This window comes from Castor canadensis, chromosome 6, assembly GCF_047511655.1.
Source record: "Castor canadensis chromosome 6, mCasCan1.hap1v2, whole genome shotgun sequence".
NCBI classification, from domain to species: Eukaryota; Metazoa; Chordata; class Mammalia; order Rodentia; family Castoridae; genus Castor; species Castor canadensis.
The window spans coordinates 3,654,127-3,671,378 of NC_133391.1; the positions used below are offsets into that span (position 1 = coordinate 3,654,127).

A 17,252-nucleotide genomic window follows, 5' to 3' on the forward strand; every position below is an offset into this window, starting at 1 on the left:
GCTGTGGCATGAACCCAGAGCCTCAATCAGGCTAGACTTGTCTAACACTGAGCTACAACCCCAGCCTAAATGCTCTGATACGTACATTTGTAGTTGAAGATAAATGGTAAAAAAAAAAAAGAATTAATAATAATAATAAATAAATTATCCTTATAGTTTAAATTTCTTCTTAGTTAAATAGCAAACGCCCTACAAGCTCAGGGAGGCTGCCAAAGGCAGAAGTGGCTACAAGTTGTACAGCAGACCCTGGCTGCCAGCCTAATCGATCTCTCATCCTAAGGAAATGTTCCCTTTTCCACCTCATTTTGCATTTATCTATCTTTTTTTTTCCTTCCCCACCCCTCCAAGGCTGGGGATCAAACCCGGGTCTCCTCACATGCTAGGCAAGCATTCTACCACTGAGCCACACCCCCGCACACATTCTCTATCACGGCAGAATTCCCACTTCAGCCCATCCTCTATTACAGCCCAGGTCCACCGTGATCAATCACGCGTGATTTTCCTCTTGTACATTTTCATATAGTAAAAACAAGTGTTAGGGGATTAAAAAAAAAAAGAAAACCCTCACAAAGGAATGTCATTTCAAACAGTAAAGAAGACTTCTGGCACCAAGGGGAGACCGGAAGCGCAGCAGAGGGAAGTTGACAAGAACCCAACCACTCTCAGCAGAAAGCCAGGACCGGCTGTAGCGCCCAGCCTGCGCTTGGGAGCGGCTCCTTTAAGAGGCGGGGCTAAGGGGCGGGGCTTGGCGGCCGCCCGCTTTCCCAGCCTGCCCCGCGCCTGCGCGACGGCGGTTCGGCCACGTCCCTGGCCACGTCGCGCCCGCTCTCGCCATCTTCGCCGCTTCCTCTCAGGGGTCGCCGCCTCCGCCGCCTCCTGAGCCGCTGAGCCTCGGGGCCGCCGCGCGTTTGCTACCTGTCGCCGCCGCCATGAACATCTTCCGGTTGACCGGGGACTTGTCCCATTTGGCGGCCATCGTCATCCTGCTGCTGAAGATCTGGAAGACGCGCTCCTGTGCCGGTGAGCGGCCGGGCGAGGCCCAAGAGGCTGGGGCGCGCGGGGCCGGGGCTCCCGAGGGGGCGGGGCGGGGGGGACCCCGGCCGTCCCTGGAAGGGGGCTGGGATCGCGGTGGCCATCACGGCCGTCGGTGGGCGATGGGCCCGGTGTGAGGGGACTGTGCGGCCCCTCGCGGTGGCCCTGCTGGTGTCGCAGCGCAGCCCCGCTGGACTCGGTTTGCTCCTGAATTTGAGCCGTGGGCCCAGGGGGCGCTGGCCGCGCTGTGCGGTGCCCTGTTCTGTCTGAAAACTTTGGAATGGGGGTCCGGTGGGCGTGTCCCTCATCCGGGGGATTCTCCGGGCGGAACCCAGGTTGGAGACCCTCGGATCAATGGGACTGGAGAGGGGAGGAAGACAGGACCGTGACCTGACGTGGCAGCGGGGAGATGGGGGCCTGGGAGGGCCGGGGATAGAGGTCATCTTGCTGCCCACCCTGCCCCTGCAAGGACGGGGCTGTAGGATAGTGCTGGTTTGTAGGGGGTTCGGGTCAGGTCACCCAAGCCCTAGAATCCCGGATCGCACCCGCCATCCGCAGGGCTGGGGGGGCTTGGGTCTTTGAGTTTGTTGACGCAGTTCGTGCTGCTTTGAGAGGCAAATGATTTCTTAAACTTCCAGGGCCTTCATCTATCTAATAACGGGTTCTGCTAAATCTGCGGCTCTGGGTACCCTTGAGGTCCCATGTGGTCCCACGCGGTTCCTGGCTCCACGTCACCAGTGAGTTGGCCTGGTCCCTCCCCACAGGACATGCTCATTTCATGCAAGTCTTGCTGGGAGCCAGTGCAACAAACCTCTCCCAGATAATGGAGTTGTATATTTCATTAAGGAAGGCACATTTTAAATAGTTTCGTCAAATGCAAAGCCTTCCTTAAACTTATAACTTTGAAGAACTCCAGAACTTAATTTTTTCAGGCAGCAAAGGATGGGAATCCTAAAGGACCTGGGTGGCAGATTCCATTTATCTGGTTGATTTATAAAAATCTTCACTTCTAAAGTAACACTGTGTCTTTGATTCTGCTGTCTGCAGGCCTCACCTGTCTCCCAGGAACATAGCTGAGATCCAGGAAGTAAGGAAAACCAAAAAAAGAACTTTGAGCACTCAACATAGATGTTACAAAGTCCATGTACTATGTACTGAAGCCAGTGTGTGTTACATGGAGGTGACGTACACTGAAAGGCTCAGTTGCATGATTTCCAGTGACAGCCAAGCAATTGTGATAGCTAACTTTAAGCACTTTCTGTGTATTGAGTAGTCAACTAAGTGCTTTCCATGACTTACTCGAGACATCCTTAAAACAACGTAGGGGTAGCTGCCATTGTCCCTGTTCTGAGAGAGAGGAATCTCAGAAGGTAATCGTAGTGACAGAGCCAGGGTAGAAACACAATCAGTAATTCACAGTTAAGGATTTTGACTAAATCTGTCTGCTTTGGCCTAAGGAGTTAGTTTAAATGTTTGATGCTAGTGGATTAGGTCTTTTTGTTCTTGTACTAAGATGTTACTTTCAATCTTTAGTTTTACTTCAAAATCTTTGTATGAGTGTGGGTCCTAGAATCTCCTTTTCTGGCAGGTAGTTAATTTGTATCCACACTAAAATGTTGGGGAGAATTCCTAATTCTTAAGAGGATGGTGAGTTGCAAGGAGAGGGTCTGCTGTTTTGTTTTTTACATATTCATTGTTTTCATTTGGGAGGTTGAGAGCATTAAGGAAAATGGAAAGTACTTCAGCTACAATGCCAACAAAGGGCCGGGCATTGGTGGCTTACACCTGTAATGCCAGCTACTCAGGAGGCAGAGATCAGTAGGATTGTGGTTAAAAGCCAGCCCCAGGCAAGTAATTCTGGAGACCCTATCTTGAAAAAAAAAACCCATCACAAAAAAGGGCTGGGGGGGATGGCTCCAGTGGTAGAATGCCTGCCTAGCAAGAGTGAGGTCCTGAGTTCAAACCCTAATGCCACAAAGGAAGATAGTGTGTGTTCCCAAGTATTTCTGGCCGGTGGATTTCCTTCTGGTGTGACTTTTCGAAACCAGCCTCTTAAAAAATGAAATCTCCAAGATCTTTGTCAGAAATCACCAAGATCATTGCTTCAGAATTAAGTGCTGGGCTTCACTAACTGTGTTGCTTTTCCATCCTAAATTATAAAAGTTGTTGAAAGAATAAGAACTTGATAGAATTTCTCATATAACAGGAATAGGAGACAATATAGAACCAGCTTGTGTTTCTCACCTCAAAAATACTGGGATGGGGCTTATTTTAGGATTTTGGCACTTTTGAACAGGCCTGCAGCCTCCAAACCACAGGCCCTTTTTCCTAAGGGTGAGGGACAGGGTGGGCTTGGGAGGAAGCTGGGATTCAGTTTCCTGCAATCTCATTCCAGAACAGCTCCTATTAAGGATCTGTTTTTAAAAAAGTGGGACAGTGAGTTGATCTTGTTTGAATCTGCATTCTTTTATGACTGCATCTGCCATTGTCATTACAGAGGGCTCCCCAAAATGAAGGGTGAGTGTCATATTTCTGAACTATCATGGCAGTCTGATCCTCGGTATGCTCAAATCATCTCTCTCTTTCTGTCCTAAACGCTGCCTAGATAACCTGGGAGAACAAGCATGGCGTTTAGATGAAGGGGCTTCTATCTCTGTTTCCCTGTAGGCGGTTAAGTGCTCTATCTACAGAGTTTGAGTGACAGGGGAGTCCCGAGAGCCATGACCCCCAGCCCTCCTCCCCTGCCTGGTCTCTCTCCTTCCCTCCTAGATGTTGTTATGCAGGCTGCAAACTTGTCAACCTCCCAAACAGTGTCTCTGCATATCACATATTTGGGTTTATATTTTTAAGTAAGTGGAAAATACCTCCTTTTATTGCTGACACTGAGTACTTCGGGAAGCTTTTGCATCATATTCCCAACTCCCTCTTGGTGCTGTTATTGAGTGCTAGTCTCTGGAGTGATCATTGCTCTGAAGCATTTATTAACCACCTGCTGTGTGCAAGGCACCCAGGCAATTCACAGCAACCGCTGGCAACAAAGTTTTTGCTCTGGAAGCTGCAGTAGACTGCTTGCTTAGCAGGCTGGAGGTTCAATCCCCAGCGTTGAAGGGGGGAAAAAAAGGCACCAGCAGTTCAGATGAGATGGTAAGACACACGTATGAAAAGATAAAAATGTGGATATGTGGATGTCAAACCAGATGGGCAATAAATAGTATGGGTGTGAAGCAACAAAAAAGATGCCAGAGATGCCTCTGGCTTCCCAACAAGGAGTGTAAAGAACTCCGCAGAAAAGAATAAAAGTTTGCCGATGGACACAGGTGACCTGAATGTGTATTCGTACCATGGTCCTGGGTAGGACCGGGCAGACTGAGGAAGAGACAAGGTGACACATGCCTCTAAGTTAACTTGTTATTTCAAAATATAATCAAAGACAAGAAACCAAGAGAAATAATCTGTAGTATAGGTGACAGTAGGTTAAGAACCATCAAAATTGACCAAGTTGGCAGTTCACAGAAAATAAGACCAATTGGCATGCAGAAATCCCCGGCCTCACTAGTTCTGAACTTGGGTGTGCAAATGGCAGCACACACCATTATCTACCCACTAGGTGGAGAAAGTGGAAGTGTTACGCTGAGGAAAAGGGCGTTCCCTGCAGGTGTTAATGGCCTGGTCGCTGCCTCCCTAGGACAGGTTTGGCCGTGCTAGGTGACAGTGTTCATGTTTATTGTACCAGTAGTTTTAAGGAATCTGGGCTATAGAAATTGTCATATGTGAACAAATGACATAAAAGTATAAAATGTTCATTGTACCTAAGTAAGTGCAAAACACCATCTATAGGTACAAAGATGTTTGTGCAAGATTTATAACAAAAATTGTAAACAACGCAAAGAACTGAGCTAGAGTGAGACATACTCATAGCAGGGAATGATGAATCTGAGACATAGCTTCAAAAAGCACGCTTAAAGCCACCATGAGCCATGCTTTGAGGGGTAAATGTATACAGTACCTATACACAAACACATAGAGAAGGGGCTTTTGAAAAGCTTGGGAAGTTACACTTGGAAGTGGCAGGGGTGTTGAAAAAGACCTAATCACTTTTGGGATGAGCAGTACTTAGGGGGCGGTACCGCTCTAGCCGTGCCTCCAGCCCTTTTTGCTTTAGCTGTGTTCCAGAAAGGGTCTCCAAGAATCCTACAGGCGTGCACCACCATGCCTGATCCTTTGTTGAGATGAGTCTCACTTTTTGCCCAGGCTAGTCTCAAAGCACAGTCCTTTCAGTCTCTACCTCCCTAGTAGTTGGGATGAGCTACTATGTCCCTGATCTAAAAATGCAACTTTTAACTACATCAGACTTTAAAGTAGCTACACTGAAGTATATAGTAGCTCAGCTTTGTGAGTAAAGACAGGAGAGATGTTAAGTTTAATGAGTGACTTCCATTTGACAAGTGATGCTACTTACTATGGATGTTTGGTGCACTTGGTACTAGGACATCAGTGTCTGAAGTGCTTACAGTGCATATTCTGTGAGTGCTTGTTACCTGAGAGCTTTGGTGTATGTTGTTCTAAAACCAGGTTGTTGGTGTTGGCTCGGGTGTGGCTCAGTGGTAGAGCACTTGCCTAGTATGCATGAGCCCTGGGTTCAATCCTGGCACAGCAAATCAATAAATTAAAATGGAGATAGGGCTAGAGGTAAGGCTCAAGTGGTAGAGCATTTGCCCAACAAGCAGTTACTAGCAAACACTCCACAGCATCCCCCGAGGTGATTCCTGGGCCCCTCACATCCTCAGCTGGGATTCCTGCCTTTCTGTGGAGACTGACATTTCTACAGTGCAAAGGGAAAGGCTGCTAATTGCCAATCAGGATCCAAGCCAGGGAGCACAGTGTAGAATCATGTAAGCATCTGGGGATTCCCAGCATGCTGGTCCCTGCCTGGATTCTGCACCATGGTGCCAGTGCTGTCTGTCCTCCTCTCTACCCTGTGCTCACCCAGGGAGCTCTCCATGCTCTAGCTGGTAGTGAATTGGGACAGAGCACATTAACTGTTCAGGCGAAAGACACAGCTGGACTTGGAAATGCTTTAGAAGTGTATTCCCCAAATACCACACAATGAAAATTTGCCCAGTGACACGAAAAGGTGACTGCCTTTTTCTTTTCTCCATGTGTCCATTCATTCAGCAAGTATCTTGTGGAGCCTGCTGTGTGTCAGGCCCAGGGTCCCACATAAGGAATACAAAACGGAATAAGGCACGACCCCTGCCTATCTCAGCTTTGTGGTGAGTGGAGGTTTGGGGAGAGAGGAGGCAGGAACCCAATCATAGTGTGTCTTTTTAAGTCTGTAAGAAAAACGAGGGCAGCAGCTGGATGAATCAACAGCACAAGGGAGGATGTCCCAGAGGAGGTGACAGGTGAGGTGAATCTCAAAGAGGAGTGATTAGAGCTATATTATTGTCCTTGGTGTTTAGTACAGGAATGCTGAAAATGAGGACAGAAGTACTCTGCCTGGTTTCCAAAGCTGCTTTAGAATAAACCCTTTTTATAATTTTTCTTTCCTTTTTTTTTTTTTTGGTAGTACTGGGATTTGAACTCAGGACTACACACTTGCTAAACAGGCAAATGCTACCACTTGAGCTGTACCTCCAACCCCCCCTCCTCCTTTTTTTTTTTTTTTAAAGAATCAACCCTTTATGGAAAAATTTGCCCATCTGTATCCTGTAAGGTTTTTGGTAGAAGTGGGATTTGAACTCAATGCTTCACACTTGCAAGGCAGGCACTCTACCACTTGAGCCACACGTCCAGTCCATTTTGCTATGGTTTTCTTGGAGAGGGAGTTTCACAAACTATTTGCCTGGACTGGCCTTGAACTGCATTCCTTCCAGTCTTAGACCCCACAGTAACTAAGAGTATAGGTGCTCAGCTTGTATCCTATAAGTTTGAAACATTAGGTGGAACCGTACAGCAAGCAGACTGGAAACTTATCTTTGAAGGCTTCAACAAACATCCAGTGTGAGTTGTCTGCTTCCAGTTTCTTTCCCCATCTCGGGTCTAGTTTTTACCATCAGCTTCATGGCTTCTCCTTTGAACACCGATCTCTCGTGGAAAAAAGTCCTCGTTGCTGAGGAAAAGACTTAACAGCACATGTGCTGCCTGAATCTCTTCCTTTGGCTCTTGAAATTGGTTTCTGTTGATGGGTTTGGAAAGAGTCAACTTTTCTTGGTTTCTCTTTAGATGTTACTGTGAATAAGCTGGAACTGTAATTACTCATACTTAGAAAATAACATTCTTGCATCCAGGTTCTTAGTTTCAGCAAACTATGAAGTGTCATTGAAAAACAATGTGATTTGTTTTATGTCCCGGGGTGTTATGAATGTCACTTGGTTGTAGTGACTCTTCTGTTAAATACATGCTTACTAAAATGCATAATGGTGCTGGGCATGGTGGTGCACACCTTGATCTCAGCACCCAGGAGGCTGAGGCAGGAGGATATAAAGTTCAAGACCAGCCTGGGAGAGAGAGAGAGAGAGAGATCCTGCCTCAAAACAAAAAACAAAATGATGTATGATGAATCTAAAAGATGGAGTTTAATTTTTTTTTATTTGTAACTTTGTTGTTGTTGTTTGCTATAGTGGGGTTTGAACTCAGGGCCTCTTGCTTGCTAGACAGGCGCTCTGCCATTTGAGCCACTCCACCAGCCCTTTGTTTTTGTTATTCTTTTGGATAGGGTCTCGTTTTTGCCCAGGGCCAGCCTAGGACACAGCCCTCCTACCTGTGCTTCCTCCATTGCTGGAGTCACAGGTGCATGCCACCACACCCAGCTTGTTGGTTGAGATGGGAGTCTTTCAAACTTTTTTGTCGAGGCTCACCTCAAACTTTGATCCTCCTCATCTCCACCTCCTACCAAGTAGGTGTGCACTGTTGTGTCATTATTCCAGGGGACGAGAGGCTCCTGCTTGGAGACCTAAACCAGTCTCCTCAGCTGATTCCTTGTCCCCTTAATCAGAGTAGCTTCCAACTCCACCCTCCAAAGATTTGTCACCATGGAGAAACTGGGTTTGGGCTCTGGTTTGTTGTGATGGCACTGGGGATTGAACCCACGGCCTCAGCATGCTAGGCAAGCATGCTTCTACTGCGTCATATGCCCCTAGCCATGGAGACCGTATTTTAAAATGGAAAGATCCAGAGGTAAAGACAGTTACAATGCTAATAATAGCCCAGCTGTTGAAAGAAATGTACTCCTGCCTGAGGTGACAGAATGAGAAGCGCAGTGCTCCTTGGAGGACACCCGTCCTGGTGTGCTGGTGGTACAATGAAGTCACTTTCCTAGACTCACCTATCACAGGAAGACAAAAGCTGGCAGGGCCTTCAAGAGTAGTGCACACTGGGATGCTAAAGGAAAGAAAAACTGGAAGTACTCTTGGTTACTCACAGTTGTCCTAGACCCGGGCCTCCGACGCCAGCCCTTGCCCCACACACACTTCCCGTGTCGCTCTCCAGGACTTTTCTCATGCTTTCTTTCTGTTTGTTCAGGTATTTCCGGGAAAAGCCAGCTTCTGTTTGCACTGGTATTCACAACTCGCTACCTGGATCTTTTTACTTCATTTATTTCATTGTATAACACGTCTATGAAGGTATGGTATGGTATCTGACAGAGTGCATTTTATCCATAATGCACAGACCTGTGGGACATTGTTCCTTTATGTCATCTGTGTCTTGGTTAAAAATCATATCTAAAGACGCTGGCTTTGTTTTGTTTTGGTTTGTTTGGTTGTTTGTTTGTGGTATTGGGGTTTGACTCAGGGCCTCACGCTCACTAGGCAGGCGCTCTGCCACTTGAGCCACTCCGCCAGGCCTAAATGTGTTGTTCCTGTCTTTAAAACTTTCGCCACCTTGACAGCCTTGTATATGTGACTGCGAATAATTGTTTTGTTCCAAAACAGCATCTGTTTAATTGGAGCCCTGGGCCCTAGAGGCTTTAAAATGTAAGTTCCTCAAGCATGAGGAAGCTTCCAAAGCTCTTGCTAGCCCTGCCTGCTCTGTTGTCAAGCAGTGGGAATTACTGATTGCCCCAAGAAGTCAGAACACAAGCAGGAGTCCAGCTAGGAGAACTTACTGGTCACAGCGTCTCGTGTCACCACCCTGTGAGGCACCGTGTGGAGGCTGCTGCTTGTTTGCTTCTCTCCACTGAGTCCATTTTTCTTAGACTTCTGCTGCACTTAAACAGCACCTGTACCAAAAATTACTTTTTTATACATAGATATTGCTGCTGCTGCTGCTGGTGGTACTGGGATTTGAACTCAGAGGTTTACACTTGCTAGGCAGGCATTCTACACAGCCCTTTTTGGAGATAGTCTGGTTATTTTGCAGATAGATTATTGGTTTTGCCTAGGCTGGCCTGGACCGTAATCTGTCTATTTTATGCTTTCTGCCATAGCTGGGATGAGATGTGTGTGCCACCACACACAGCTTTTTCCATTGAGATGGGGGTCTCAATAACTTTTGCCCAAGTTGGCCTGAACTGTGATCCTCCCAGTCTCAGCCTCCCAAGTAGCTAGGATTGCAAGTGTAAGCCACTGGCACCAGGCTCAGAAGCATTTTTATGAGCAGAGATTAAAGTAGATAAAGCAGTATTTGGATCTGTTGTCTTTACCAAATAGCAAATTTGAGCCAGGCACTGGTGTCCATGCCTGCAATCCTACCTACTTACGAGGCTGACATGGGAGGATCGTGGTTCAAAGGCAGCCCGGCAAACAGTTTGCAAGACCCCATCTCAAACATAACCGGAGCAAAAATGAACTGGAGGCATGCCTTAGCTCTAGAGTGCCTACTTTCTAAGGGTGAAGCTCTGAGTTCAAACTCTGGTCTCACCAAAAAGAAAAAAAATTGCAGTCACCTGTCATGGCTCCATTATTTATTACCAAGTGATAGGAGTCTAATTACTTGTCTTCAAAATGACTAGGTTTCTGCTCGTTGTCTAGCCAGTTTAAACTGCAGGCAATAGAGGTGTATGAGCCAAAGCCCCCCACTTCAGGCAGAAATCCTGCTTGCGTGGTGGGAGGTTATTTTTTATTCGGATTTTTTGGTTTGTTTTGGCAGTACTAGTGTTTGAACTTGGGGCCTTGTATTTCCTAGGTAAACACTCTACCAACACTTTGTGCTGTGGTCTGTTTTGCAGGTAGGGCCTCACACTTTTTGCCCCCTACCATCCTTCTCCTACCTCTGCCTTCTGCCTAGCTTGGATTATAGACATATACCACTATGCCCAGCTTGTTTTGTGACATGGGATCTTGCTAACTTTTTTGTTGGGGTTGGCCTCAAACCATGATCCTCTGATTTCCCCATTGCCCATGTAGCTGGGATTACAGACATATGCCACCACGCCCACCTGCTTGGTTGTGGTTTCTAAGCATCATGTCCTGAAAGTCGGTGGAGTGAGAGCCAAGCTATATGTACTTGCCTTTAACTGCTGTGTGCTGGCGACAGGAGAGCTCTTCTTTCCCAGCAGCTGCTGAGGCCCGATAGGCTAAAGCTCCATGGGCACAGGCCACCTGGTGTGGCCTCTAGCTGCCTTGAGCCTGGCTGGATGTGTCCCCAGGGAGAGACATGCAGGCGTACATGTATGTGTGCTTTGTTTCCGCATGTGTTTGATGAGGACCCACAATTCAATGTCTTGTTGACTTGTTGACTATGTAACCTCATGATGAGCTATCCAGACTGTTTAGTTTCTTTGTGGTTTGTTTTTTTTTTTTTAAACATATGAGGGCTTGATAATTGCCCTCATCTACCTATTAAGTCATTTGCCCAGATGTTTTCCTAATTAAGTTTCTTGAGTTGTGCTTCCCAAGGAGAAGCGATCCCAGGCAGTGTGGTCTCTATAAGCCTGTTTGATTCTTGGAACTAAATTTCTGTAATTTAAAGATTGATGTAATTTCAGAACACCAGCCTTTGCCTTGGGGTCACTGACCTTTGGGAGATGGAAGAACACATAACTTAATCGCCAGTCCTGGAGCAGCTGTGCCGTGGTGTGCACAACATTGCTCCCTTCCTTTGAGACAGCAGTTACAAATTGTACTGACTTCCCATTTTGCTTTTGTTGTCATAACCAGACAAAATTTCATAGCTACGCTGTGAATGCTCAGTATTAAAGTAACACAATTTAAGTTAAAAAAAAAAAAATGGCAAGTTTCACATAAATTATAATTGTCTATGTTACCCTCATAAAACGCTAGTGAGGAATGGCATCAAAAAATAGCCTCATGCTAGAAGGAAGTCCACTGGTTTTAAACAGCATTTACCTTTGCATTTTTTTTCCTTAAACTGCTGTGTAATAGTTTTAAGATGAGAGTAAAAATATATTTCTTTGGCAGTTTCTTACAAAGTTAAACTTACACTTAGGCATCTGACCCAGGAAACACTGTTCTGGGTATAAATAACCCAAGAGAAACAAAAACTTAGATTCACACAAAAGCTGTAACAAATGTTCATAGCAGCTTAACCCCCATTCCCCCAAACTGGATTTGGCTCACCTGTTCTTTAACTAGGAAAAGGGTATTCAGAAGCCAGTGTGCAACAATGGCCCACAGCTCAGCAGTGAGGAAGAACAAGTTCTTAATAACCACTGTAGGTTTGGCTGCCTCTGATACACAAAGCAACATGTGAGCATGAAGCAGTGGAGCACGGCTGTATTTATGTGGCAGTCTGGGAAGGCAGAACTGGGGACAGAGAACATATCTTTGATGGCCAGAGGTTGGGGAGGAGCGGGACGGCTGACCTCAAAGAAGCAGCATGGTGGGATTGGAGGAGAAGGGCAGAACTGTTTTGTGTCCTAATTGTGGTGGTAGTTGTATGACTTATAGAACTGCACACACACAAAAGTGAATTTTACTATGTTCAAATGTTAAAATATAAAAAAAAAAGCTAAATAGGTAATATAGAAGCTGAGGCAGTTAGGAATCATTATGATGTATCAATAACTTGGTGATTTTCTTTGTTTTAGCTCATCTACATTGCCTGTTCCTACGCCACAGTGTACCTGATCTACATGAAATTTAAGGCAACCTATGACGGAAATCACGACACCTTCCGAGTGGAGTTTCTGGTGGTTCCTGTGGGAGGCCTCTCGTTTCTGGTCAATCATGATTTCTCTCCTCTTGAGGTTAGTTAAGAGGTTATGTAGTGGTCCTGTGTGATTCATAGGTAAACAGACCTGTTTGCAGATAATGTGGATTTTTGTGGGGAGCTTGGGGTTTTTTTCGTTTTTCGCTTTGCTTTCTGCAGTGCTGAGGATTGAACACAAGGTCTTGAACATGCTAGGCAAGACTGTGCCACTGAGCTCCATCCACAGCCCTGTATTTTATTATCTTGCCTTCTGTGCTACCTGGCACAGCCCTGCCTGTCCTGATATCTAAAGAATGGGATCACTCCACTCTGGCCAGCCTTCATTTCCTCTCCATGTACAGCTGTCACATCGAAGTGTGTGGTATGTCTCCTAAGCAGCACTGCTGCCCTCCTCACTTTAGAGAAGAGTGGTGCAGGTGCCCCTGGCCTTTGCAGGGAGGTGACCTCCTCCTCCATGCCTTTTCCTTCTCCAGGGAAGAGCTGCTGCTTCCCACCTGGGTTTAAATTTCTGTGCTGCTCTTGGTTGTTGGATGGCTGCTACAGGTGCCTGGGATACTTTCAAGTCCTTCTGTTGTCAGCAGGAATAAAGTGCCACATTGGGCACAGAGTTTGAATAACTATAAGTCAATTTCTGACCTTTTACTTAACCACACCAAAAAGCCTAAATAATAAGAAAATTACAGACACTCTTCAACTATGATGGGGTTCTGGTCCAGTTAAACCCATCATAACGCTTGTAATCCCAGCTACTCAGGAGGATTGAGGTTTGAAGCCATCTCCAGGCAAATAGTTCTCAAGACCCCATCTCGAAAAAACCCATGACAAAACAGGGCTGATGGAGTAGCTCAAAGTGTAGGCCCTGAGTTCAAGCCCCAGTACCGCATACATACACAAATTTAAAGTGTGGTTTCTACTGAATGTGTATTGCTTCCGTGCTATTGGCACATCAGAAATTGTAAGTAAAGACCATCTATGGAAAAGAGATCAGTTAGTGAAGAAAAAAAACAGAGGGAGTGGGAGAGACCCCATTACCCTTGTTGTCAGCCCCAGTAGAAAGCAGGACTGACTCCAGTGGAGTGGGACAGGCTTTTCCAGGAGGAACACCACACGTGCAGACCGAAAGATTGTGTAGGAAGGAATAAGGTATAGATGTGGTAATGAACATTCCGAGAAGTAAGGTGTCCAGGTTGCCATGGGCAGGGCTCTGCCTCTTAAATGTTGTGGAGCTACCACAATGCAGTTGCCAAGCTGCTGGGTTTGGGGTTGAGATGCCCACACCCCAGCCTCCCAACCCTCGTTCAGCTGTCCACCGTAAAGCAAAGGTCTTTTCCCCAGATCCGGACCCAATGTTTGCCTTCCTCTCCCAGATCCTCTGGACCTTCTCCATCTACCTTGAATCGGTGGCCATCCTTCCCCAGCTCTTCATGATCAGCAAGACTGGGGAGGCTGAGACCATCACCACTCACTACCTGTTCTTCCTGGGCCTCTACCGGGCTTTGTACCTCGTCAACTGGATCTGGCGCTTCTACTTCGAGGGCTTCTTTGACCTCATTGCCGTGGTGGCTGGTGTGGTCCAGACCATTCTCTACTGCGACTTCTTTTACTTGTACATTACAAAAGGTATGTTGGGTCTGTGCTGGAGGTTCCCACAGTCACATGCTCTGTTAGGTGCCTTCCTGCCTAGCTCCCTAGCCCCACACTTGCCAATCTCATACAGTCCCCAGAAAGAACTGGCTTCAGTAAAACTATTTTTGCCATGCTGGGGATCAAACCCAGGACCTTGCATATTTATACATATGCAAATTGTGCACAAAGTGGTAGGGAATTAAGCCTAACCACAAATCCAGTAAAATTCCCAATGGACCTACTCAGTAAAAGAACATGAATATCTCTTAAATATCCATTATATCTTAATAGGGGACTGTTTATGACTTCCTCTTTGTTATGCAAAGCAGCCCTTGGCAGGCTGAGGCAGGGTTTCAAGTTTGAGACCAGCCTAGGCTATCAGTAAGCCCCTGTGTCAAAAAAGAACAGCTGTGAATTTGGTGGCGCTATCAGTGGGATTTGTTTTTGTGTTTTTCATGCCATTGCTTATTTGCTTGTATTGGGTAGGATCGTGTGTGTGGCAGGCAGTAGGAATAGGGGGAAGGAAGCTAGCTGAGTTTGACAATATGAGTAACCTTTTGTTTCTCTCTCCTCTTTGGAATTCTAGTACTGAAGGGAAAGAAGCTGAGTTTGCCAGCGTAAGTGCCAAAGACCATCAGCAGCCTCTGTCCTTCAGGGTGCTCGGACAGAATTCTTACACAGCAAAGGCTTGACATGCGGAGAACCAGAAACTTAGCTCTTTTCGTTGCAGACCATCATCAGTGGCTCTGTGAGGACACAGAGGACAGGAGCCAGAGGTTTCTGTTTAATGCATCTTGCCTTATCTTTTTTTATTACTATGTACAAAGATTTTTTTACACAAAGAAACTTAATGCTGTATTAATAAATTCAGTGTGTAGCTCAATTGGGAGAGTTCCAAAAGTGATGGTTTTGTGACGAATAAGTGCAAGCTTTTTTTATTTTAAAAATTTCATTGAAATTGTTGATTCTTTGTGTCTGCAATGAAATTGTACTTCTTGACAGTCGATAGATTATATACTCCCAACATCTGTCAAATTTGCATTCCACTATATTTATTTTTTGCCAAAAGATGAGTTATATTTGTTTGAAATCTGAGACACTATGTTCAAATTGACCTCTGTCCAAATTTATCCCCACCTGCCATGGAACTCCTTCCTTGGATGTCACAACACTACAGTTAAGTTTGGTGAGGATGGCTTGCAGCTCTTAAAGTTTTCATTTCCAAAATTTTAAGGTTCTGAACGTAAGTGGAATATCAGTTAATGCCACCACAGGTGCCTGCCCTCCTCCCCTGCCTACAGCACCAGCCTGAGACTCCAAGGGTGCGGAGGAATCCACAGGCAGGGTCCTGGGCTGCTGGCCCTGAGTATGGACGGGGGACCGCAGTGATCACTCTGGATCTAGGACTCTGCTCTTCTAAGGAATGGAACACTGACACTTGTCTACTGCTTACATTTACACATCCAAAGCTCCTGCAACCATGTCTCTGCTCAGATTCCAGTAGTTTTCCTGTCACCCCTGAGTGACAACATGATTTCCAGTGGTTTTAATTGGCAGCAGTTACCATTCCTTATCTTCTTCCTTTCTTTTGTTTTGTTTTTTACTGAGCTTTTGCATGACTTATCTTGTGTTACCATCCTAAATAAACATTTTATTAAACAGAGTAAGTTGTCTTTTCATGAATTAAGTTTGAACATCCTAGGTTTGGATAACTTTGTGTTTAGCTGCAAAAGCTCCATAGGACTGAGCACATAAAAAGTTCACTTAAAAGCCTGTAAAACTTTCTGTATTTTGTGAAAATACTAGACTTTTTCCTCCTGATTTTGCTATCATATTGATCTGCTGATTTTTTTTTTGAGTTATGCAGAAGTATGACTTTTTATGTGATACACCATGAGAAGTAAGTGTTCAGTGGCATCAGTGCTTACGAGGATGTAGTAGTAGTTTTGCTTCCTGTATTAAAATGTATTATGGATGACTTGTATTTTCATTTGGTGTGGCTCGTGACATCTGTCTAAACTGGCAGTATAACTGTATAGCTCAGCCTCTCTTGCTGCCTCCCTTACTTCATTTTCCCCTCATCTCATGGTTTTGCTTTGTGTTTCAATTGAAGTCCATCCCCACCCCACCCCCAGCATCCTAGTCTTGGTTTAGTTTCTGTGGTCTGAGAGTGTTGGGGTAGGGTGGGAAGTCCAGATGCAGACTTGGGGGTTGGTAGGAGGGGGCTCATACCTGTCCTTGCCCGTGTACGTCAGCCACAAACTGGGATCACTCTCAGAGCACAATATACAGAACAAGAACCAGCAGGTCAGCCAGGCTCTGAGTGGTTCACACCTGTAATCCTAGCTACTTGGGAGGCTGAGGTCAGGAGGATTGCAGTTTGAGGCCAGCCCAGGCAAATAGTTCATGAGACCCCATCTCATGCACAACCAGCACAAAATGGACTGGAGGTGTGACTCAAGCGATAGAGCACCTCTTTAGCAAGTGTGGCGTCCTGAGTTTAAACCCCAGTCACCAAAAAAAAAAGGATCAGGTCAGAGCCTTCTGTAGTCATTGTCCCAAGCGAGAATAACATCAGCTGTAACACTTCCACCTGTTTGTGGTCAACCAGGATGACATCTGGAGTGACTACACAGCGTCATCATGTGAGACAGATAGGAAGCACTGTTGCATAGTTTCGCTTGCTGATGAAAGGTGACCAAACAGTTGACACTTCTCATTGAGTGTGTGTGCGTGTGTGTGTGGTGCTGGGGATCTAACCCAGAGCCTCACACGTGCTGGCTAAGTGCCTTCCCACTGAGCTATGTCCCCAGCTCATGCCTGACTGTGGGCTAGGCACATGGCTCAGGTGGTAGAGCACCTGCCTAGTCAATATGTAAATGAGAAGAAATAAGCAATAGTCACAGATTTGCCCTGTGACAGCTGTAAAAGCAGCTGGCTATTGGTGACTCATGGTCCAGATTGCCAAACCCATTCCTGCCCAGAAACAAGACATTTGAGTGAAGTCCCTCTGCCTCACACTGGTCCAGGTAGGAACAGGTAGCGGTCACAGACCCTCGTGGGGACCCAAAGTAAGAAAAGCCCAAGCTTTGGGCCCAGGCTTCTTGTTAAAGCCCAGCTGCCACACATGTGGGTCCCTGGCCTGCAATTTCACAAGCCTTGTGTCACTTACACAGAGAGACTCCTGCTGCTGGATTTCTGTGAGGCTTAAATGAGCCTGTGTGCAATTCATACTGCAGACCTGAAACATAGCAATCGTTTCTCATTCTTAGATGAATGCCTGAGACATGGTACTGGCAGGAGCCTCTTGGGCTCAGGTGATGACACTGGCCAGTTTTGCAAGGTTCAGATGTCTTGTCAGGAATGCTTGCATAGAAACTGACCATGTGTCAGGCTTGAGGAATGATGGTGTTGCACTGGGGCTCCCGGTAGGTTTTTCTGTGTGCTTTTGCCCTCTCGTGGTCGGGTGTGGAATTTTCATG

General features: G+C 46.1%; 1 protein-coding gene across 1 annotated transcript; it reads left to right on the forward strand.

Moving 5' to 3' along the window:
- The first annotated feature begins 772 nt into the window (after window positions 1–772).
- Window positions 773–14,653, forward strand: Kdelr2 (KDEL endoplasmic reticulum protein retention receptor 2). Its single transcript, XM_020173894.2, has 5 exons — window positions 773–1,020; window positions 8,557–8,657; window positions 12,023–12,181; window positions 13,512–13,764; window positions 14,357–14,653. The coding sequence occupies exons 1-5, from the start codon at window positions 930–932 to the stop codon at window positions 14,389–14,391; spliced, it is 639 nt and encodes a 212-aa protein (XP_020029483.1). The 5' UTR covers window positions 773–929; the 3' UTR covers window positions 14,392–14,653.
- Window positions 14,654–17,252: the final 2,599 nt, after the last annotated feature.

What these genes read in the sequence shown, in the direction of transcription:
- Kdelr2 (XM_020173894.2), top strand. Translation starts at nt 930, where the DNA reads ATGAACATCTTCCGGTTGACCGGGGACTTGTCCCATTTGGCGGCCATC. An exon ending in GAAGACGCGCTCCTGTGCCG is followed by an intron (nt 1,021 to 8,556) that starts GTGAGCGGCCGG and finishes CTGTTTGTTCAG; the next exon opens with GTATTTCCGGGAAAAGCCAG. An exon ending in ATGATTTCTCTCCTCTTGAG is followed by an intron (nt 12,182 to 13,511) that starts GTTAGTTAAGAG and finishes TTCCTCTCCCAG; the next exon opens with ATCCTCTGGACCTTCTCCAT.